At 43.7% G+C, this 24138-nt stretch overlaps 3 protein-coding genes across 3 annotated transcripts; all 3 read right to left on the reverse strand.

Annotated features, from left to right (window-relative positions):
- Window positions 1-670: 670 nt before the first annotated feature.
- On the reverse strand, window positions 671-4458 carry LOC127298659 (GDP-L-galactose phosphorylase 1). Its single transcript, XM_051328505.2, has 7 exons — window positions 4005-4458; window positions 3412-3530; window positions 3271-3330; window positions 2309-2533; window positions 2020-2199; window positions 1171-1446; window positions 671-1077 (listed from the first exon to the last, which is right to left on the reverse strand). Exons 1-7 carry the CDS (start codon window positions 4075-4077, stop codon window positions 865-867), a joined length of 1146 nt encoding a protein of 381 aa, XP_051184465.1. The 5' UTR covers window positions 4078-4458; the 3' UTR covers window positions 671-864.
- Window positions 4459-6158: 1700 nt separating this feature from the next.
- LOC127298658 (WPP domain-associated protein) lies at window positions 6159-10849 on the reverse strand. The gene is made up of 5 exons (XM_051328504.1): window positions 10520-10849; window positions 7578-8944; window positions 7261-7387; window positions 6826-6927; window positions 6159-6710 (listed from the first exon to the last, which is right to left on the reverse strand). Exons 1-5 carry the CDS (start codon window positions 10541-10543, stop codon window positions 6657-6659), a joined length of 1674 nt encoding a protein of 557 aa, XP_051184464.1. The 5' UTR covers window positions 10544-10849; the 3' UTR covers window positions 6159-6656.
- Window positions 10850-16766: 5917 nt separating this feature from the next.
- LOC127298657 (uncharacterized) lies at window positions 16767-23764 on the reverse strand. The gene is made up of 9 exons (XM_051328503.2): window positions 22768-23764; window positions 21473-21602; window positions 20860-21347; window positions 20699-20779; window positions 20460-20558; window positions 19964-20077; window positions 19810-19881; window positions 19137-19208; window positions 16767-17720 (listed from the first exon to the last, which is right to left on the reverse strand). The coding sequence occupies exons 1-9, from the start codon at window positions 23062-23064 to the stop codon at window positions 17442-17444; spliced, it is 1632 nt and encodes a 543-aa protein (XP_051184463.1). The 5' UTR covers window positions 23065-23764; the 3' UTR covers window positions 16767-17441.
- Between the last annotated feature and the right edge of the window lie 374 nt (window positions 23765-24138).

Consider the following 24138-nt stretch of genomic DNA (forward strand, 5'->3'; position numbering starts at 1 on the left):
GATGGGCCCTGGACCTACCGGCCCAGGAAACTGTAGCCTGGCTTTTCCTTTATTTTTTTCCCACAACGTACATACTCCGTAGTAAGTGTGCATACGCCGGTATGTTTTGTACCACACCGCTAGGGCAACACGGGAATTTGTGGTTTAAAAGGTGGTGTTCCGACCGTGCCCTTGCCCCCACAGTAGGTGGGGGTACGGGCATTAAGCCCGTTCGTAGGTACACCGGGTACAATGTATGTACACTGTACAAATGTATACTGCGATGTATATGTATGTACAACACATGTAAATGAAAGATGTACATATAAATTATAAAAAAATATTTTTTTTAATCTTCATGCAAGTACACATAGCTAAAACCTCACACAGATCCTAATCGGATCCTCTCTTCCTTTCTTTTTGAGATACTAACCACCAGGATTGTGCCTTGCTGCTGCTGCTCAGACGACTACTGCTTCTTGGTAAGCCAAACCTTGCCTGAAAAAAAAATCATCTATCTGAAGAACACGGCACTTCTTCGTCTACACGACGGCTCCACTGGTAAAGCATTGACACCTTGTCTCGCTCAAGGCTCTGGACGCACAAAGACCTGCACAGAGCTGGCCAGACCTACACCAATGCCACGACGTCCTGCTGAGTTCAGGATAGTTGCATGGGCGCAACGAGCAACAAAACATTTAAGAGAGCATTACTAATCATTCAGTATGTTATCATACATGCGTTTCATAGCAGTATGTAGGCATAAACCACAAAACACAGGGAATACAACGGAGGAGCACGGCACACCAGGTCAACAGTGGCAGTTACATCCTGTGCATTTTTTTACATAACGGACACCCACGCAAACTGTTGGTAGGTACGGCCTCATTCTGCACAGGCGCAGGTATCGAGATCATCAGCAATAGCGCAACACAGATTCTTCAGGTCTTCAAAGGCACCATCTTCGGGCGAGAACGAGGCCATTCTGCTGGAAATCTCGGCCTCAGAAGCTCGGTCGAAATCAACCTTGGCGTGATAAACGAAGTAGCCGCAGCACTCCCAAGCAGAAAGATAGCAGCCCGTAGCCAGATTTTTCACCTAAAACATAACATCCAAGATTAATGCATGGCCATTCTTTGGTAGATAAAATGTTTGATTAGAAATGGAACCCTCTGCTTCAAGGAGTTACACCTGCGGAAATAAGAAAACATTGCTGCCACTGTTGGAGATCATTAGGCTGTGTGCGGTATTGTTCTCACGCAGAGTTAGGCATGCTTCACTGACAACATTGACAAGCGCATTTGCATTGTTGCTGGAGAACACGAGGGCTTTCAGAGGGTAGTCAACTGTTTCGTAGACACAAACTCCTGATCTGGTCTTCATGTCTGTAACATTTTGGTATTCAGGATAGTTGCATGGAACAGTCGATGCAGACTCCACTGGTAAAGGATTGGCAAAATAACATGCCTGTAACATTTTGTAAGAATAACACCGTGAGATTTTCCTCCAGAATCTGTTGCAAACTCCTAGTCCTAGCACCTTCTTAAAATCCTATTGCAGAAAATTATCTACTCACTGGTTTTGATTATTTATAATAGAACGGTTACATAGATCTATGGTATCTGCTTTTATAACTATACTTTTTTTTCTCGAATACATGCCAAAGAGAAAACCGTCGAGAACACGGGTAGGGCACAACAGGTACAGCAACGCTACAAAACAAAAATAAGAAGAAAGAAAAAGAACTGTACAGGATTAGCATTTACATAATGGCGTATTAAAGTAACAGTTTATAAGCAATTAAATGACCTTAAGGTATGCTGTAACCTTGCAACTATGCATTACAGCACAAAGCACATGACTATAGTAGAATGCTTAGCGATGATCAAACCACCAAACAACTCAATGGTTACTCCCACAATATCGGGCAGACAGGTGAGTACAGCTGATGGCAGATCAATAGTAATATACTTAGAGTAAGATCAAAACACTAAGCAGAGTAAGATCAAAGCATTAAGCACAAGAACTATAAAATATTACCTGAAAATCTGTGTGGTTTGGCACAATAGATGTACCATCAAAGAAAACCCGGAACGCTGCACTGTTTACTTCAGCGGCAATCTTCGTAATCAGCCCAAACATCTTTTTATCCCAAAAGGGAGATAATCTATTAGTTGGATTTGGGACCAAGAAGATGTGGCCATATTCAACAGGATACGCCTTCAGGAAAAGATGCCCATCAGAAATGAGAAAGCATGATGCAGATGACAACTAATACTTCTATTTATGTTAACATTGACAGAGGGATGGGTTATCTGAAGGTACGTACATTTGCAATCAGCATTACTCCATCATTTGGGGGTGTAGTCAAAGGAACAACCTCCGGTTCATTCTTTTCTCCTTCCTCAATGCACAAAAGCAATTCCCCGCAGATTTTAGTAGAACTTAGCTTCGAGCATCCAAAAGGATGACTGAACTTGCCATATTCGTTGAGCGAAAATGAATTCCACTTATCATTCATTTGAATAACAAAATCCCTTTCACCTTCAATGACCTGTACAACCATTCAAAACCATTTATTCCAGTAGAGCTCAGGGTTTCATTAACAGGTTGACGGTTTACTAAATTCTTTGAAAGGGAAATACATCATTAGTTTAACAAATGCTATGTCTGGCAGAAAATAACTGTTTGTTGGTTGAATACACTTCTAGCATTGTGACATTCCTCGATAAGTTTAAATTTCTGCCACCTAGGATGGAATAGTGATGGATAACAGGACAAGTGCCAGCCAATAGTATTTTATTAAATCTTTCCCACTCCCTCCTCTCCTATTTCCTGCTGCTATGTTTCCCAACATCCCCATTCCTTGAAGTACCACCCATAGCCATCACCATTGCAGCACAAGAAAAATCAGGCTGTTATCACGAGGTCAACAACAATGCAAGAAGCGGGAATCTGAACAATAGTGGAGCTTCTGCCAAGGTAAGGTTGCAGGAATATTTAGGGACAATCATGCCACTCTGCATTTTATTCGTGGATACCGCTGAGAAGAGGTTAAGTATACAACTATACTATAAGTGTGAAATTATAAATTAGCACTAATGCTCAAACAGAAACTTAAATATAGTAAAGACTGTCAATTTGATTGTTATGATGATGTGTGGCTAATTTCACCTCTCTGGCTCATATCGTATGATGATCTTGTATTTTTAGTTTGCATATCAGAATCTGAAACATGTATAGAGTTAATATTCCCAACCATGGAAGAATTAGGAAAAATCAAAGAAGCACCTTAAGTTTGCAAGCAGTAACATCATATGCCAACTGGCCCTCCCTGGAATTATTCTCCCACTGGCGGAAACAGAAATCATCAATTACAAATGCTGCCACAATAACTCATAAAAAAATTGTGAACTCTCGGGTAACACAAACCTGAGACAGAATGATTGTATCAAGTAAACTTGGGCTGCCTTGATCAGCACATGCGGAACTTTTGAGAGCATCAAGTTCACGTTCTTCTGTACCTAGACGGTAAAGATGTATCTTCACACCTGAACATCAAAGAGAAATTTCTGACTATTACAGTGCTACAATCATATATAACTGAACATGTGCTGTTATTTCAAAGGACCAACAGCAAACACATGGATAAATTTTGCGAAAAAAGTTAATGTGCTTGAGTACAATTATCTAGGAATACTTTGCTATTCCATACTGCAATTGAGAATCAAGCAGGCACACATCATGAATCAAAACTCTAATATAGCTATCTAACACAACATCATACAGAGTTTAAATACGTTGAAGAATAGCGGATAAGTTCACATGCACTAGTTAATCCTTCTTGGAGTACTCTAGTGTTTCCAGTACCACAATACTATTTTATTTTTGGTGGCAGACCAGTGTAGAGGATAATTACATTTTTAGACAGGCGTAACAATCAAATTGACAGTTCTAGCATTAAATATTAGACAGTCTTTCCTAAATGAGAGAACCATTTCAAAGTTCAAATAACTATTGCTTACCTTCAAACTGATCCAGAGGAGTATTCTTGCCATGGAAAGGATAGTCACCGTCTAACCTGGTGGCTGACACCATACCTACAACGCTTACTATATGCACTACTAACTGAACTGACTACAATGCTAGAAGTCTACTTCAGACTTGTGCAGCACCGCCACCAGCAAGGTAGGTCAGATCGGAAGGATGCCCCCCTGCAGAAGGGAGGGCACCGCGGCCACCGTGGAAAGAAGGCGATGCAAGAAGGAACTTAGGAAAGCGATGGACACATTGCGTTCCCCTTCTCGGTGTGACCCGGGATCCTTTCCTTAGAGCCGTGGCTGATCTCCTGAAGCCAGCCCTGCCGGACTAGCTACCCTCTGTAGGATCAACTTTGGTTCTTCTTCTAGGAGCTCCCGACAGGTTCTTCGGTCGTACAATGTAGTCTTTCTGCAGGAAAATCTGTACATGAAAAAGCTTTAGCTGATAGATCAAACCATTAACTGATGCTTTAAAGAAGCATATAAAATGTAGTTTTTTTTTTGCAGGACAATCTGGACATGAGCAAAGCTTTAGTATATAGTAGATCGAAATGTTAACTTAGGTCTTAAAAAACAAGTAATCTGAAATTGCAAGCATTTCTTACAAGCACATGATATTCCAATACCACAAAGATTCTCTCCAGGACCATACTCCCACTTCTGAGCGAACTAGATAATGCATTTCGTATGCTCTACACCGCGTAACCAAACGAAAAGAAAACAGTTTCCCCCCTACATTCTCTTGAACAGAAGCAATTTCGAGCAACCAAAACCCCGAATCGGGTGAAAGATTGCAAGAATTTCGCGCAACCATCAGCGATTCCCTCTGTCCTGTCGCAAGTAGTGCCAATTGCGCCCGCTGGACTCGGGAGGAACGAAGAAATCGAGGTAAAAGCTAGTGGATTGCGATCTCGCGCACAACAGGATACAAGAATAGTGGATTAAAAAGGGGATGGATCGATCGGTCGGTACCAGGGGAGGCGCTCGCTCGATCGGGTGCGCCCGTCCGTCCGGCGAAGAAGAGGAAAACAGGCGGAGGAGAGAGACGTTTGCGTTCTGCGTGCTGGAGACGCCTGTGCCAGGAAAAGTTGAGGAAAATAGGCGCTTGGCTTCTCTCCCCCCTTCCCCTTTCCCATTTGCACATCTTTTTCAGTAAAACAATATTGTACAAGTGGATACCTATTGTTTGGATGGATTTTGGTTAAACATTTTGCAAGATCTCGTCCAAACACAAAGGCATGAAAAATAAGAGGAAACCACTTTTTTTGTTAGGATAGATGATTTGATCGATCTGCAAAGTGTGCCATAAAACTTAATTTTTTTGCATAATTAATCATTTTACATGTAATAAATGTTTTCTTTGTTTGACAAGGATAAAGAACAAAAAGAATTGCATCCACATTGTCGACAACTGCAAAGTGTGGTGTCTTTTTCGTTATGTAAATATCTACTTAAGATTTAATAAAAGAATTGTTGTTTCCCCCAACAACAAAAAATTCTAAAGTTTAGATATAAGGACACTCGATTTTTTTCTTATATGCTACAAGATGGATTATTTTTAAAAAATAGCATGCACATGCATAATACTCAAATATCTTTGCATGTCACGTTTTTATGGGAACATTGAGAGCTTGCGGTGTAATTGTATTCTAGGCAGGACGGATTGCGCTTGATAGCCAAACCGTGATGGGGGGAGGGAGTCACATTGTGCCCTATTTTGTGTGCATTTTTTTGACTCTTCACCCTTTAATTTTCAAATTGAATGCCTCATGGTGCTTTTGTGTAAGTTTTCTTAATGAAAAAAAAGTCTTCACAAAATGTTGTCAAATTTAATCAAAATTTTGTTGTTGTGCGGAATGTGTTTGTTGACTAGTGCATTTATAAGCAGGATTGGAGATTTGGAGGGCAAAAGGACAAAATCTCAGAACATTTATCAAGTTTATCTGTGGTGGATTTATATTCATGCCTTCGTGAGTTTACACATCCTCCTTAATGAGATGATGAGTTCATATTTGGAAGTGCATCATACATCCTACTGGCTCATGGGCCCGTATGAGTGTCTTGTGCCATACATTGCCAAGGACTAAAATAAAACATGCCACATTTTTTTGTCAAATACTTCCATTAACTAGTTGGCAATAATACAATTTCTAGTGCTTTCCAATTCAAAAACAATGGAGTACAGAAACTGCACTAGTTACAATTTACAAATACATAATTACTGTAATACAAACTAGGACTTAAACAGTCACCAACAATACAATCTAGGGCTACAACATGCTGCACCTGCTGCATGCAAAGAAACAATCACCCAATTTTCTCAAAAAGAGAGAAACACTACACCCACAACCCATCCTAAAAGCTATAAGGCGCACACAAATAAACCCTACAGGTTGCTATTGCCAACTACTAACTGCACACTATACAAATGAAGCCTAAAAAAACCTCGGTCACACTAGCAATTGAATCATGCTGTCTATCACTGACTGCATCTAGCTCTGTAAGTTAACAACTTTGTTTCCTCCTAGTAAGTCACTGCAAAAACTGACTGACTGCCCAAAACTATTCTCAGGATCATGTCCAAGTCAAATGTATACACGGATAGTGTTGTTAATATTTCAGCAGAGTGTTACATTGCTAAACACTTTCTCCTTTCAACACCTTCTGCACTAGATTCAGAATCTCTGTCACCTGAAGGAATCATGAAAAACAATTATGAACCGTACAACCTTGATCGCAAGAAGGTTACATGTACAAAAAAATAGAATAACTGGTATCATGGAAATTTATGGAGTAACTCTCTTACCCCAGGATAGTGCTTCAGAACAGGAGAATAATGGTCAAGTGCTATATAGATTTTACCAAGAACACTTAAAAGGGTGTCGACCTCATCGCCAAGTATATCAACCTGAACCACATTAGAAAATAATCTATGAATTATGTCACTACAGATAAAAAATAGATACTTAAGAAACCAAGAAGTCTCATTGAGATTGAGATGATCCCAAAAAATTACATCTTATCTGGATTCCAGATTTGCCTTTTTTGTTTGGGTGGAGTGCAAAATTAACAAGCTTCATGTATTTCTCTACTAGAAATGGATATGTTATTTATCATTTTCACCATTCTTCTTTTTCATCAGTCCCAAGTTTGAAAATTGCTTGGAATTTTGTTCGACATTTTCACCTTAGAAAACTCAAACCAGCCGAAAGCAAAATGAAGCAACGCAAAGAAGGCTAACCTCTGCTTCTGCTTTCCTGAGATTCGAGCATTTAATCTCAAGTATTTGTTTATACCAGAATTCCTTCTTCTTTAATACAGAAACTTGCTGCACCAGTGGGTTGAACTGACACATTATACTAGTCAACCTGCAGAAATATTTAAAAATTAACTATCGACCAATACATTTGGAAACATGAACTAGACAAACTGCAAGTTGCTCCACTTCTGTAACATGCACATGTTTAGAATTTAGAATAGTGAGTGAACTTGCTCGGCAAGTGTGGCTCTAATTGAATAAACAGCAACATCAAAGTGGGAAGGGATATCAATGCGCACCTAATTTCACTTTGCTTCATACTTTGTGATATTCTGCTTTCAAAATCACTGTATGCTTTAGACAACTTCTCCATACTAACGAGGTCAAATTCTAGGTGTCCTTCATGACCGTCGACGCACGATGCCGATGTTCTCTTCATTTCCCGGATAGTAGCATCAAGAGACGCATTCTGTTCTTTTGCTTCCTCCAAAGCAACAGACATGGAAGTCAAGCTCTTAGTCAGCCCACATATCTCTTCCTTGCAGACATTGATCTGCTGCAGAGCCTCATACAAACAGCTCTTCATTGAACTCGACTCGCTTCTGAACTCCAAGATAAGTAGCTCCTGTTCGCAAACTTTCTCCCTGTACATCATAAGCTCGTCGTTGACCAAGTCGAATTCCTCGTGGTGCTGAACCAGAGTCGATCCTACAATAGACACAAGCTGGTCGTTCTCATACTTGAGCTTTTGCCTGTCTCTAGACATGGCACGTAGCTGCTCTTCTTTTTCCATGATCAGCTCTTGGAGCAAGCACTCCTCCTGGTTCCCATCATCAATCTGATTTTCATAGTTACCAAATACTTCTTTTAACAGAGATTGTTCCAGTAGATCTTTCAAGTGGCTCTCGATCTTTAGGTCGTCAAGCTCACCGCAGAGCTTCTGAATTTGATTCGAAAGTTTTGACTCTGACAACGAGTGTCGCGCGATACTGTTCTGCGCGTCCACCACCTGTGAAGATAGCTGCTTAGCCTCTTTCCTTTTATCTGCCAGCAAGCCTCGGAGACGCTCATTCTCCTCCAGCAGAGAAGCAATTCTGTCCTTTAGTCTGCAGAGCTCACCATCCTCATCGTAATCAAAACAATCAGAGCCCTCTTTCCTCGCGATAATGTCATTCATTTTTGAGATAGTCTGAATCAACTTTGACTTGATAAACTCGAGCTCCCTCTCTTTCCTGAGAGGCAGGACAGCTCCATCTTTCGCGAAATCCCTCTTGAGCCTGAACAGCTCTTCGGTCTTGAGATGCATTTCGTACTCGTGCTCCCTCTGGAGTTTCGTCCACTCCGACTTGAGGAAGCCCATGAACTCGTCAGCGCTCAAGTGCTTCAGGAGCGAGAAGTCGGGGATGTAATGCGCGGCCTCGTCCGTCTGCGCCACGACGGGGGGCTCGCCGCTGTCTTTCACGCTGGGCCCTGAAGCTGCCGCCACGATGCTGGCGAGATCGTCTCGCAGCGTGGTGATATTGGAAACGTTTTCTTTGAAAGTTTTGGTCAGTGTGCTGATAATGCTGTGATTCTCCAGTAGCTTCGTCTCGAACTGGCGGTGTAGGTTGCTGATGTAGCCGTGGATCATGATGTCGGAAAGCTCTTGCTGCAGGTCATACTCCAACTGCAGAAAGATGACAAAACCATGGGAGTTTAGGGTGTGTTTGGTAGACCGGGTCACCACAGAAAGACTATCCCACCTGGGAAAATCTGACCTTATACAAGTTAAGCTGAGATTTAAGACGTGTTTGGTAGGTCGGGCGTGCTCAGCCATGGTGAGGTAAGATGTTGTTTGGTGAGCCAAATCTGAGCTCAACCGGTCACACATAAAGCAATTTGCAGAGAGGTCCAGAATTTTACACAAAGAACCTTCAACACAAAAATAAAAAAGCAATCAGGCCCTCAGCCGGGACTGGAGCAGATTGCCGGCGATGGCTGGCCGTGGGGCGCCGGCGGTGGTGGGAGGCGGCGGAAGGAGGGCCGTGGGGCGCCGGCGCTGGCTCGTCTGGCCTCTTTCCGGCGCGGGAGGAGCACGGGCCGACGCGCGTCTGGTCGGGCGGCGCTCCAGGCCGTGGTCGGGCGGCGCTCCAGGACGGGCGGCGGCCGAGGACGGGCGGCGCTCCAGGGACGGGCGGCGGCCAGCGACGGCGGGGCGTCCATGGTCGGGCGGTGTCCGGGACGGGCGGCGGCGGGGGTCGGGCGGCGCTCCGTGGACGGGCGGCGGCCGAGGACGGGCGGCGCTCCAGGGACGGGCGGCGGCGGCCGACGGCGGCGGGGCGTCCGTGGTCGGGCGGTGTCCAGGACGGGCGGCGGCCAGGGTCGGGCGGCGGCCAGGGACGGGCGGCGGCCAGCGACGGCAGGGGGCGTCCAGGGTCGGGCGCTCCAGGGACGGGAAGAGAGAGAGGAGGCCGGTTGGGGGAAATGATGCTGCGGGGTGGGGGTCTGGGGGTCGGGCAGGGCACGGCTACAGTGTTTTGCGGGATTGCCTCATCCCGGATGAGTAGGGAAGCTCGATCTGAGCTTCGCTCTCCAACCCGGCTCTGAGGCCTTTTCTGTATGCCCTCAGCAGTGTGGAGATGGCCCGAGCCGGGCTAACAAACACCGGATCTCCTCAAAATCTCCGTTGAGAGGAGAATTTCTGAGTAGCCCCGGCTTACCAAACACACCCTTAGTCTACGGTGTCAGCGAAAACATTCCAAGATTCTTTTCCAGATTAAACAAATCGAAGAGATTATTCAACTGCGTAGCAAGGCAAAATGCAGCCCTCCAAGCTTCCAGATTGGACGTTGATTAAAAACGCGCTGGCAATTCAGAAGTGGAGGGGCTCTGTTCTGTTCTGCTTGGAGTATGAACATTTGCAGTCAAACTGTTCGTTGTGTTATACTCATAGCATAGGTTTGAAAGTCAAACTTCTTGGGTGATTTTATTAACTACTGTACTTTTTTTACTTGTTCATTGTCTTTCCTTTTGCGATTGCAACTCCCTGCAGAATCTATCCACACTTCCGAGCACGTTAATTGACCCCTAATTATCCGCTCAATAATTAGACCGAACATGGGCTGAATTACTAAACTAAAGTACTAGACCCGCTTCATTGACTGAAGAACCGATGTGCGGAAAGGAATGTTCGGTGTTCTTTCTCCGAAGTGGAGGAAAACTTATTAAAAAAAACAAGAGGAAGGTTAGTTGAGGAACTCACGGGTTCAGCCGCCGCCGCCGCCATGTGTTGTCCCCGGCGGCAAGAGCAGCAAAGAAGCCAACGGACGGAGCCGCCTCCCGGAGACTCGCTCTGTGTATCAATTTCCCCCTTGGCTACTTCAGGGGCGGGAAACGAAAACGAAAACCCAAAAGAGGGCGCGCGGGGGAAGCAGAGCGAGGTCGAGAGAGAGAGACGCAGCACAGCCACCGCAGCAGTGCGCTGCGCTACGCCGCGGCCTTTCCAGCGAAGGCGGCTGCTTTCTCTCTGGGCTGTCCCGTCCCGTCGCGCTCCTCCGTTGGTGGAGAGAGGGAGAGGGGGAGCGGTTGCCAGTTGGAATTGGAAAGGAAGACAGAAAAATCAGCAGGGAACTGCAGAGAGATCCACCCACGGGTAGCCAGTTGGATGGGGCGGTGGTTGTTGCTGGCTGCTGGGTCAGGGCGAATGGGCGATGACGATGACGCTGACGGGGTTTCCGTCGGGGAAGAGGGGCCAGGGGACGCGCCGTTGGCCGTTGGTGCTGGTCGCTGTCTTTCTTCACCTGTCCACCCACGGGTCGCCCGCTCCACTGCTTCTTGATTTTCGAGTGCACAAACAAACTGAGACCAAAAAAATGAAAAATTCAGACGAACGTTTAGGGGACCCCAAACAAAATAAAAAGAACTTAAGCATCTTTCAGCCCCGTCCCCCAGACAGCGTCTGATCTTTACAGAATGCCTTTTCTTCATGCCGTGTTTGGGAGACGTCGCTTCTCATCCGCGTTCTCCAAACATAAATTTAAATAGTTCCCCCAACCGACAGTGCATCCTGAGTTGACGTAGGCCCGTCGAGCACGACAAGGTCTGCCTGTTCCATCACCGATGTCGATGCTGATGCCACTGACGTAGGTGTACTAGCAGACGTTGTCGTCGACGCGCCTGCTGGTGCAGGCTCTGCCTCTGGAGTGGGATTTAAGGTTAGGAATGTGGTGGGAGACTGGTTAAATTTTTATGTGTCAATGATGCGTCAGGCCCACCACTCCCCACCTTGCTTCTTGATGTGTCCGGCATGTCTAGAGCGTCCTATGTGGATCGGGGACGGGATCGGGGTGCCGGACACCGTATTGAACCGCGCTGGATAGAAAGGGCTTTGAGGGAGCGACTGGGAACGAAAAATTGTCCGGCACGTCCCAAAATTCTTTGGCGGACACGGGTGAAGATGCTCTTAATTCTTTCAAAGCTAAATAGCATTTCATTTCCGCTGTCTCTGTACCTGAATTTAGCATTGGATATGAATCTTACATCGGATGAAAAGTATGGATGCATGCATGCGAGGTCACTGGTCGTTCATTTCTGCCTCATCTATCTCGCAATTTATCCCACCTAATTTTTTCTTCATGGGCTAGTTTCCTCTGCCCATGTATGCATGCATGCATGCATTCGGACGGTGTGTTTAAGTCATGCAGCTAGAGCTAGGTAAAGGTTTTTCTTTTATCCAGAATTTTTATTTCTTTTTGCACGACGCTCTTGTAAAGACGCATCAGATTGTTGTGTCGAACGCTCTTTAAGAGGCACGAATAGAAATGCTCTAAAACCCGTGTATGAAACTCGACAAAAATTGGATCCATCGATCAATCCGTGCTCAAATCGACTAAGGTTTTTCCCATGTGTTTGCGATGGATCGTCGAGCTTTTCTTAAATCCTCGTCATCTGAAGAAAGTGCAACTGCAATTCAAAAAAAGGTGCAACTCGATCCAGTTGCACTTTGACTTCAGAAAATCTCAGTTAATCGAGGCATAGCAAATCCATGCCCATTTTATCTAGTTTTGTGAGTAATTTAACAATTTATTATAAAATTGATCACGATGTGGCATGGCAACAAAAGGAGTTATGCAATGGCTTACACCACCGGTTACATAAAAACAAGGCGTATAAATTTAGTCAAACAATGCAAAGTTTGATAAAGTTGGAAGAAAAATTATATACCTCTGCAATGCCAACCCACCCTTATTAGGCCTTGTTTGGTACTAGTGTATCAGTGGGGATTACTGGGGATAATACTCTAGAGTATTGGGTGAATTACTGCTGTCACCCAATCCCCACAAAACCCCATCCCCAATCCACTAGGTAGGGGTAGAGTATTGGGGATTGAAAAAATTACACTAAAATTTGGGGGAAAAGTGGGGATAAGTGAGAATAAGTGGGGATTAAACTCTCTCATACTCTAGCACCAAACATGCATTGGGGATAAGTGGGGATTTAAAATTTCGAGCGGATTATCCGCGCTAATCCCCACTAAAACTCTAATACCAAACAAGGCCTTAGGGGTATCAATAATCGAAGGAGCTGAAGACGGTGTAGCTGCCACAGTTTCAACCTAGGATTCTTCAAGTTGGGCTCCTTTTCGTTTGATTGATTGGTCATGGTCAATCACTTTGGTGCGTTAACTTAATTTATGCTCACGAGTCCAAGCTGTACAACGCCACACCAGCAATGGCGAACTACAGAGGCGAAGCAAGAGGAGGGTGGGGGTACTGGGGGTGGCCGCAGCGTTGGAAAACTTGGAATACACGCTAGGTATTCCAAGACGGCGGTTGGTTTGTCGGGGACGTCACGGCCGAAAAGCAGGAGAGAGCGCCGTTGGCGGTCGCTGTCTTGCGTTGTCCACTCACCCGCTCCAGTCACGGGTCGCCCGCTCCGCTGCTTTGAGATTCGGGCGTGTGAGAATTTTTCTCTCCTTCGACTATTTGAACGCACGAGGTTGCGTGGACCCGGTAGACATACGAAAACCCTGGTCCAGTACTCCTTCCTGTCTAATTACTTAATTATTTGTCGCAGATTTAGACGAGATAAATCTTAGAATCTGTATAGTCATTATATCTGCTGCTACTGATAACTTAGATCAAAGGAAGTATTTCTTTTTTTAATACCATACCTAACAATAGTTTATTTATCAAACACTCAGCTCCCTAAAGATGATGCCGTGGTACGAGGGCCCACCATGCTAATTGTAGAAAAAAAAAAGATGATTTTTTAAGACTTTTGAGCTGATGAAATTTTGACTTCACTATGAAACTTAGTGATTATTTGACATGATCATTTGTTGCTAAAAATAGTTATTTCATTTTGGGTGTATTCCCTTGCATGTTTATACAAACAGTAGTCAACAGCTTGTGGACATGTTGGCGTGGATCCGTGAGAAAAATGTTCAATAAACGAAGTTTTGGAATATATATTTGCACTCAAATTAGAAATGTAGTTTTCTTGAGAGCAAACCTACGATTAGATTTTTAGTAGGGTGGTTGTACCTGCAGCTCATCATCAACGCATTAACGCTTGAAACAGCCACACACGCATAGATCCTAGCAGCTCTTTGCTTTGCCACCCTGTTCTAGGCAGATTGATTGTTTTTGTTGACAACTACCACATTACTCCTAGGAAAGTAGTGTCCATCTTACTAGCATTAGTTCCTTAACTGGAAGTCCACGTCTCATCTTGTCAACATAAACCGTCTCAAAGAGGTTACATGATAAATATTAACTTTTGTTAAATTCTAGCGGTAAATTTTAGATCTAACTATTACGATACTTCGGATTTTTTTGGACTAACGTGGCGCCTCTATTATACCCATGCATATTGTGTTCAGTATATACTAGATGCAAGTGAAAAATTGGTGTAAATTCCATCTCATATGGTTCTTGCAGACATGGCATTCTAATATTGTGAATTTATAATCGTATGGTTTTAGAAGGTTTTAAGCCAAAAAAGACAATATAATATTTTTTTTCGATAAATGATGCTTTATTACTTCAAGAAGCAGTTACATCCAGCCTCTGCATAACCAGGATGCACACAGCCGTTTGTTGTCTCAAGTGAAAAAAGTTACATAAAGAAAACTAGGCGAGATACATATCGGAGATGACGCCTAAGGTGTAGGTGGAGCTACTATCCGTAGACTATGCTGCCACCCATGTAGGGAAAAAGTATCCCTCGCCGTATCCTCCAACCGTGTACAGACCTCCGTAAATAGGTCTCGGTTCTCCACGACAATATAATAGTTGATGCTCAAAAATACAATATAATATGTTGATGATCGGTGCAATCCGTTATAGTCCTGTATTTCAAGCTTATTTCAAAAGTTCCATAGTTGTTTACATCATTCAGTTGAATTGGAGCTAAAGAGAGTATAGCCGCCACAGCTTTGCACTAATATTTGTTTGTAGTGGAGTTGGCTCGATCACTTTAGTGCTTTACCTTAATTTATGCTTGCTGTGTTCAGCTCGATACAAACGTTCATGTTTGTCCCTTCTGGTAATCCACTAGTCCTATTAAATAACAGAAATTCATCACTACTCACTAGTCACTAGCATCTCCTCTAGTATAATAATAAATGAGGAAACTAACAAACTAGGCATATGTCCCTGACCTTTTCTTTAAATATCATTGGTGTTGTCTCAACACTTGTGGTTTACAATTTTATAATTTCATCTTGTCTATCGGATGAGTAAGTCTTTTTCGGCACGGGCGGTTTGTGATAATCATGTTAGGTATAATTTTATATAATTGGGTTGCATGTGTCAAACTACAGACATACATGAGAACGAACCAAAGGTTGGATGGCTAGTGTGGTGATTATGATTGAAATGCTAGTTTGACTTCCCTTCTGTGTGGGCGCCTGTGTGGTAGGTGTGCCAATGTATCGTCTGTGTCTACGTTGCACTAGATGTTTTCCAAAATAATAATTACAAACAGACATCGAAGAGTCCAGCTGACTCCCAAATTTCAGTGCTCTTAAAAATCATATTTACCTGCTTAAAGAATCTAATTTTTATTTGGAAGTATTCAGTGATGTAAGCATGCAAAATTGAATTGAGAAAGTCTTTGTATTATGGGCTACAAAAAATGACCAAATCTGATAAATAGTTAGAGATTTCAGAATATGCATTGTTCATTGTATTTAGATCCACTTTTTTTTTGTAGCTCAGATTACAAATTATTTAAAAGTGAGAGTTTGCATTGAGAAATATGATTTTTTATTTCTTTAGAGCTTGGGAGTCACAATTCTCCATTCCAGTAGACTTATTCTAGTTTCGTAGAACTACGTGAAAATCTTCCTTTCTATTTACGTCACTTAAGTAGTACTCCCTCCGCCGACAAAAGATGTACTTCCATTTGTTTTTGAAGAGTCAAACATTTTTAAGTTCAATTTTGTTTAACTAAAATGGCACAAATAAATTAGTACTATCATTAGGTTCGTGATAAAGTATATTTTCATCATATAAGTATTTGATTCATAAATAATATTATATTTTGCATAAACTCAATTAAAATTTAAAATAGCTTTAACTCTCCAGAAAAAAGCTAGAAGGTCCTAGACAGAGGGTGTGCTATATTTCTCTTTTATTACTTAATCTCCACGACAGGTAAAAGTTAGGCGTTGGAAACCTGATAAATGTGTGGTCCATTTTTATTGGCCGTGAGTGCGCATCCGTGTTTTGACCTTTCCGCGTTAGTACCCCCAACAAATCCCTTGCTTTCCCTCCTAATTAACTCCTTTGGTGCAATAGCCGTATTTTACATTGATTAATCATGCTGACTAATCCTCTGGTACATCACGAGTTCATCCGCATAATATTTGACATACTACATAGGCTGTACTGTCAGCTACCGATTTGTTATTAGTACTCCAGTACATATCCTTTTAATTTAGATCTAGGTCCAGCATTTAATCCTACCCACATAAGTCCAGTGTTCTATCACATCTCTTACACAAAGAAAGACAAAGTGTTCATGAAACAGATCTTCAAAAATACAGAATTCACCTTTCATTTAGTCTCCTTGCCAACATTGTGTCCAACATGTTTTTTTTTCTTTAGAAAATAAAATAAAAGTCTGTGAAATGCATGCGATCCAAAACAAAAAGAAGGCGTCGCTATTTCAGACCACCAGACAAAAGAGTGCACATGGCATGTTACAATGCACTTTTTGTTTCTACTGATTTAGCAACTACATTCATAGATGACACATTCTTCCTTCAGTCTGGCCTCGAACTAGTATCAACGAACACACAGTACAGTAGAGTCCAAAAACAGGTGAGTCCATCCCCACAAATGTGAAAGAAAGTCCAGCTATTTCTAGGAAACAGAAGCATGCCAAAAGTGAAACCATACCGGGTAACCTCTCCCTCTTCCATATTCGTCAGACAGATAATAATAACCATAGGTAACCATGCTAAAAATAGTGCATGTTTGGTCTATATCAGGGCACCCAGGTAAGTCCAGTTAAGTCAGATTAACCAGTAGTAAGTATCCAGCAACAAGAAATGACAACAGGAGACAATCCAGGATGGCTATATTTGTCCCCAGATCGTTACAAAGTGCAAGGAGCGTGTTACGACACAGAGCTGGATTATGGAAGTTTTTCACAGGATGTCAGTGTCAGTGTACAATGTTACAACAAAGCAGTAACATTGATGCAAGATTGTATACACAGCAGCCAGTCTTCCTTTCCTTCCGTTCTCCAGAAAGACTTCTCGCAGAACTTGCTGCCCCGTGAACACAAGCATCCTCTCAATGATGTTTCACAAAGAACATCCCTTCAATTCTCGTAGAATCTGCTCCGGTGATCCAGGCATTTTTCTTGGCATTCTCTCGGATGCCGATCAATGCACCACTTACGGTTGCAGCTCATACGCTGGACAGCCAACACCTGGTCTTTCCGAAAGAACTCCTGAGAATCCATTGCAGAGAAAAGGAAATTTGGACAGTCAGATTCACCCGCCTTTCCATGTAAAGAGTTCCTTTTGCTCCTTGTTTCTCTTTTCGGACAAAAAATTAGTTGCTTATCCAGGCAATGTTTTGGGTCAGTCTATTTACAAATACAAGCGTTTGTATTATTTGCCTTTTCCCAATGTCACTGTCACCTGAGGCCCCATGCGGCCAGCCATGCTACTTAATGTCATTCCCTGATGACGATCGCCGCCAACTTCTCATTCCTTTCTGAGGTAGTTTGAAGGGGCTCCAGCTTTTCCTACGTTTCGGGCTGTCGGTGAACACGCCTGTCGCTAACGCCTGCTGGAGCCACATCTCGAATTCGTCCTCAGGGATCATCTCTGCATCCAAGCTGAAGGGATACCGAGAGCTGTAGGATCTCTGAGGCATCCTATCAGCGCCAACCATGTTCACCATAAAAGTTGGACCATGAGTGTTTGGTTTGCACTCCATCCCCTGGATAATCAACAAAATTGTCAAGAGTTAGCAAAATGTTTTCCCCTTCCCCAGATAACGCCAAACAGCATCTTTTGTCTATTATCAGAAAATGATATAACAGCGGTTGATGGTACCACTTAAGTGCAAGATAACTTTTTTGTCCTACTTTTCCAGAGCTTAATATGGTCATTGTGCTTTAGAAGACCATGGCATGGATATTTATTATTTCAAATAAATTAAGCAATATTATCACAAGTATAGTCAATTCTGTATCGATCCATATCACAGGATTCATGGAACAACAGAACCTGTTTTCAAAGTACTATACGATCCTAAACTACAGAAACTAAATTCGGTCATGAGCAAAGTGATACTAAAACGTTGACCAAAGGGGGAAGATTCCCTCCCTTTTTTTTGCGCAGAAAAGGAGATTATATTAAAGTCCAGTTCTTACAGAAAGACCCAGAACAAAGGCAGAAATACGGAAAAGACCCCTGGATCCCGATGAAGAAGACGAGCTTGATGCAGCCGGTGGCGCGCCGCCGCCGCTGGACCCTTGATGGCTTGGATCGGGCGCAGCCCCTCCGCGGACGGGAAGTCGCCGGTCGCCAGCTCCTGAGAACTTACACCGCCGCACCCCAACTCCATCGCCGGACTCCTCATAACCTCCTCTTCCTTATTCTTGAAACTCCGGCTCGACCGCCACGCCGCCGCCGGTGAGGGGAGACCGAACTCACCAGATCCGCAGACCCTGAAGCTCGGAGAAGACGAAGACATGGCCACAGGGCTCCTGGGAGCGCCATCGCCAGAGAGGGAGATCTTCACCTCAAAACGCCGCGCCGACCTTGCCGCCTCCTCCTCAGCGCCGCCGGCAAGCGACCAAGACAACCCTACGCTATATACAGGCCGTGGATCGACGATTCCCCACCCTCCCGCCGCCGGAGCGACCGCCGGAGGGGAGGGAATCAGCGACCCAACGGCGTGCGAGGTGGATTTCCCGGAGGTGTTCAGAAAAAACGCCCCTCCCTACTGTAGCGGGGAAGAGGAGCGACCAATTGGCGTTGTTAGATAGATGAGACCTCTCCAGCAGCAGAGTTATACGCGCTAGTCCACTAGATAACACCCCGTTTAATTCGGTCCCCTTGGGACTCCAACCTGGGTGGGCTGGTTGCGCACTCGCAAGCCTTGCCACTGAGCTAGCACTCAGTTCTCAATGTGATACTAGACAATCGATGCATAAACCACAAGGAAACTACAAAAGCAGAATATGTCACAGCATGATGTTTCATTATGAACTGCAGAGTAGTAGCATATGAAGAGTAAAGCAAGGAATGCATGAAAACCCTCTGAATAACGAAGATGCGGATCATATTTGTGTGAAAACTTAAATAAACAAGGAAATTAAAGACGACAACGAGGGAGATGAACACTCACCTGGCAGGTAGCCCACTCAGACACATCAAATATTTTACTCTCCGCACAAACAAAAGCTTGGGGTATTTGTATCTGAAATGAACAAACAAGAAAGAACTGAATACATGTTCTACTGAGCATTAGTCTTCCCAACTGCAAAACATACGCGCATGCTATCAGTTGAGTGTTTCTTAAATGTGCTATCCATATACAAAATAGTTTGTTTATGCAATGAAGAAATTCACTGTAGGTCTGTAGCTAATATTGCCATTGAGATATAAGTTTACTCAAATACTTTGAGCATCCACCTTTAGCACAGTTAATATTTTCTTTGGATGGCATATAATCAAAAGACAGTGGGACTGCTACAGCTCAATTCATCAAGTTTGCTCAAGCTCAAAATTGCCTTCAGGAAATACATGACTAGATCAGTTTAAGCAATAAAACAAGTAGTAAGGACCAAGGCCTCACTATGTAAAATGAAGATTTGATGAACTTCCTATCAAATATCTGTGTAGAATGCTAGGATTCAGAAGATTATGCTTTTGAACATCGTTCTCCATTTGTTTCAGACACCAATACTTAGTCTCTAGTGTTTAGATTTGATAATCCAGAAATGGCCATCTAGAAGTGCTTCATGTAAACAGAGAGGTAAAATGTAATTGAGTTTACATGTGATTACACAAAAGTATACCTTCAAGGATGTTGAATATCCATTTTCCACCCATCCATCTCCATCCTTGGCAACATGGTACTGAGAACAATCCTACACACATCATTCATTCAAATTAGCTGGAGTGATACGATCAGTTAACAAATGCCCTAAAAGTACATGTCGGGGTCCTAACCTGGCACCATCTTGCTTTTGCTTTGCTTCTCTTGGTGCATATCCATAAATGAAAATTACCACACTTTGTGCACTGTATACGCCTCGACTCTTCAGAGATGAACTCTACCCCACTCTACAAAAGGAAGTTAATCAAATGAGCTTATTCTTGAATTAAACATGAGTTACACAAAAAGAACAGTACCAAACAAGTTGTTCAAAACAGGGAGTCATGTAGAAATCACATTGTTTACAAGATTGCCCAGGTTATGTGCAAAAAGATTACTGAATAGATGCCATACTAACAAAACAAGAATAGCTGTTGAGAGATGGCACATTATATCTGAGTCATTTTTCAATATACATGAACTTGATAATAAAGTGATATAGAAAAGGTCTCAGACAGGGGATTGTGCAGAAAACTAGAGATCGCATTGTGCACTCCAAAAGTTAAGTAGATCATGTATACATGAAAGACATGCAGATTCCATATTTAGTTATTTACAAGAAGAACCCACCGGTTGGGAGACAACTCGTGATCTCTGATTCATTTGACGCGATTCTTCTTTTCTCAGTTGTTCATCATAGCTGTTTTTCTTTGCTAAATCCGAGAGTACCTGCATGAAGGTATGACTACAACAGTTAGCTTTATCGAGGGTCAAAAAACAGAGTTCTGATCTAAGAACTGTAAAGCTACCAGACTTGGTAATAATCTAATCAATGAAAATGCAGAAGCATGTACTCCCAAAGCACTTGCCTCATAAGCTGACTGAAGCTTTTTGAATGATTCACATGCCAATGAATTTCCCATGTTTTTATCAGGATGGACAAGTCTTGCCTAGAAAGACAAAATGCACCACAAGAGTAAGGAACAGAAAGATGAATGATCTCTCAGCTTATAGGGTTGCTGTGTATTACCATTCTTTTGTACCCATTTCTCAGTTCCTTCAGATCAATACTCAAGTTCCGAGGGACGCCCATAACTTCATAATAGGTTGAACCATCCATTATCCTCTTGATCTCATCCAACGAAGTAGTATCTGATTCTACTATTTTACTAGGAGATGGCTCCTTTTGTACATGTAACACATCTTGAGTAGGTTCTGAGCGAAAGGGCTTTGCAGAAGACACGGTCTCTGGTTCACTGTCCGGAGTAGGAGGGTACTCAGGGCTACCAAAGAAGGCATCCGTGGCTGGATCAGAATCCTTCATTTCCTCAAACGTTCTCTCTTCTGTGCTTCCCTCGTATCCTAGCAGCAACTTGTTGAGAAGATCATTCGTAATGAAAGAAAGGTTCAGCGTGGAGAAAACCCCAAGCCATCCGACACGAACAGCCACACTATAAAGAGCATACATAGCCAACACAGGTATCACAAAGCGTGCATGCTTCAAAGAGCACATACAACCTGCATTATCACAGAGGAGCCTCCATTAGATGAAAGGGTCAAATAAATTGGCAAAAACAAGTCATGGCTTTGATGAAAGAAAATTGTAAAAAAAACATCGACTTAAATAATCATATCAAACAAACCTCCAGCAACCAGAAGCATTCCTGTAATCCAAAAGTAGCCATACATCCACATAATCATTATCCCAAACAGTCCTACAATGAGAAGGCCAGGCGTATAGCCCATATAGTGAATTACTGCCCCAACAGCTCCCTGAAACAGCACACCATTAAAAAATTATTAGATAGCATAACCTCTTTGATATCCTTCTTGCATGGGAAACCTTGTAATCTTACTTGTAGGCAGAAGCTACTAACTAAACAGGTACATTAGACGTTGATGAAGCAAGTGACATAGTCTGCATTGCAATAAGAAAAGTGGCAAGGACAGGGAGAAAACCAAAGGAGAAATAGCCTTATTTCTCTCTGTACTATTTCACTCGTGATTATTGATTCAGTAGTGTCCTATAGCTGAAAAGGTCAGACATCCCCCAGCCACACGCTAACCCATCTCACAAAAAAACACAAAGGGAAAATGCTAACAGGTACAAACTCCTACTATGGTTGGATAAACATTGTCTAGCAATCAACTGCATGAGTAGTAATAGGTGCGCCAGTCTGAATAAATAGTCAATGACTCAATATACTGCATAGTAAGAGCAACTGGATTGCCCGGTACCTACTACATAGTGGTTTCGTGGGGGAGATTATACATACACCTCTCAACATCACATAATCAACTTTCTTAAATGGCAAGTTGCTTTCACAAGTCAATCACCTCCAATTTAAACTTAAGCATTTCGGGAGGACCCAACAAACAAGAGGATCTAATAATTAGCATGGCACTGATTTACTAGGAATGGATTAGAACAGCCTGTGGTGGTGATCTTTCAGTTTTTTTTCCGAAATGGGGTCGCCCCAGCCTCTGCATCAAAATGATGCCCTGTGGTGGTGATCGTTAAGTAATGCAGTGTTTTTTTTTACATTGACACAGTGACACCCAATCCTTCCTCTAGTGAGAGTGAGACAGAGTTAGACAAAACTTAAAGCATCTTAAATTGTGGATAGATAGAATCTAGAATTTGCACATACTCCAGATGAGTACTAATAAAGCATGACATAAGATTACACTAGACAGTAGTAATACTACATCAAGACAATTTATTAATGGGGGTTCTGGTATACTTTTGCAGCAGCAATTACTACTTTAACTGTACTTTAGTAAAAGATGGATGGAACCTAACATGCAATCCACAATTAAGCAAAAGCATCACATGACAAGATTTACAATCTGAAACACACAATAAACCCTTATCCAGTAGTACGCATCCGAGAGCTAGAATGTGGGAACGAATTGCAGCAAGGCGAGCAGGACGAACCAGGGCGAGGAGAGCGTAGAGGGCGCAGGCGGGCGAGGTGATGCAGACGAAGCAGCTCCAGAGGACGACGAAGACGGCGGCGGGGCCGAGGCTGGCGAGCGCGAGGACGCCCCTGGCCGCGCAGCCCCGCCACTGCCTGAGCGCCTCGAGCAGGAGGCGCGACGAGCTGGCGCAGGCCCGGGCGACGGCCGGCCAGTGGCGGTCGACGAGGTCCCGGCCGCAGCCCGCCCAGGCGACGAGGTGCTTCTGGGAGAGCACCCACGCCCACCCCTGGCTCCACAGCCCCAAATCCGCCATTTTGGGCGACCGGCCGCGGGCGGGAGGGAGGGGGCCGAATTGGTCAACTGCGGGACCGCAGGACCGCCATTTCCCTCCGGTTGGGAGCAAGGCGCGCCGGAATCGCTCGCCGGGGGCACGAGAACGGACGGGCTTCCCCCCAAAGCCAATCAAACAGCTCCAAGAAGAGGGGCGGAGGCCGCGGCCTGCTCAAGAGCTCGTCGGGAAGCGCCGCCTCTGGCCTGAGAAACGGATCGAGCGCCGGAGCTGCACAAGACCCGCCGCGGAACCGCAGCAGAGCAGCGCCGCCTCTGGCCCAAGAAACGGCGAGAAATCCCCGGGGGAAAGAAAGAAAAGCGCCCGGTGGTTAGGAGTGCCGCCGACCGACAGCTGGGGGTTGGATCTTCCGTCGATGAATCGGCGGTGGGAGGTAAAATAGCGGCGACGCCCACCGCCCCCGGGAATCTGAGCTTTGTCTGGCCCTGCCGCTGCCGCTTTGGCCGGAGCTCTCTCTCTTGCTAGTTTGGGGCAAGCCACATCTCGTGACAAAAGAAGGAGGGATTGGGAGCTGAAAGGGAAAAAGAAGGGATCTTTCAAAAGAGAGCACACACTCTCTAGCTCTAGAGAGAGAAGGAGATTTAGCTAGGGTTGCTTATGAGGAGTGAGAGAGCAGTAACTGTCCATGGAAATGGGGAAGAGAGAGAGAGAGAGAGAGAGAGAGAGAGAGAGAGAGCAGAGCATGGGGCTCAGTGGTGGTGGTGATGAGGGTGGGTGGTTAGAGAGAGAGTAGCTAAACTAAACTAGTATGCTTAGCTTAGAGAGGGAAAGTGAGTGCTTGTCTATTTTGAAGTGAGTAGTACTGATTAAATGGTTAACTAATAATAATGGCACTGATTAATGTGCTAGACTTTAGTTTCTTTCTATTTTTGAGAAAAAATATACGATTTAGCTGTCTTAGAGTGAGAGATCATGGGTGAAACAACAAGATAAAAGTAGAGACATACTTCATTTGTTCGTATTTAGTCTACATCACAAAAAAAATCAGATAAAATAATACTACATTTACTAGTGCTACCAAGTCTTAGTTTTATCTAA

Source organism: Lolium perenne, chromosome 5, assembly GCF_019359855.2.
Source record: "Lolium perenne isolate Kyuss_39 chromosome 5, Kyuss_2.0, whole genome shotgun sequence".
In the NCBI taxonomy this organism is placed as follows: Eukaryota; Viridiplantae; Streptophyta; class Magnoliopsida; order Poales; family Poaceae; genus Lolium; species Lolium perenne.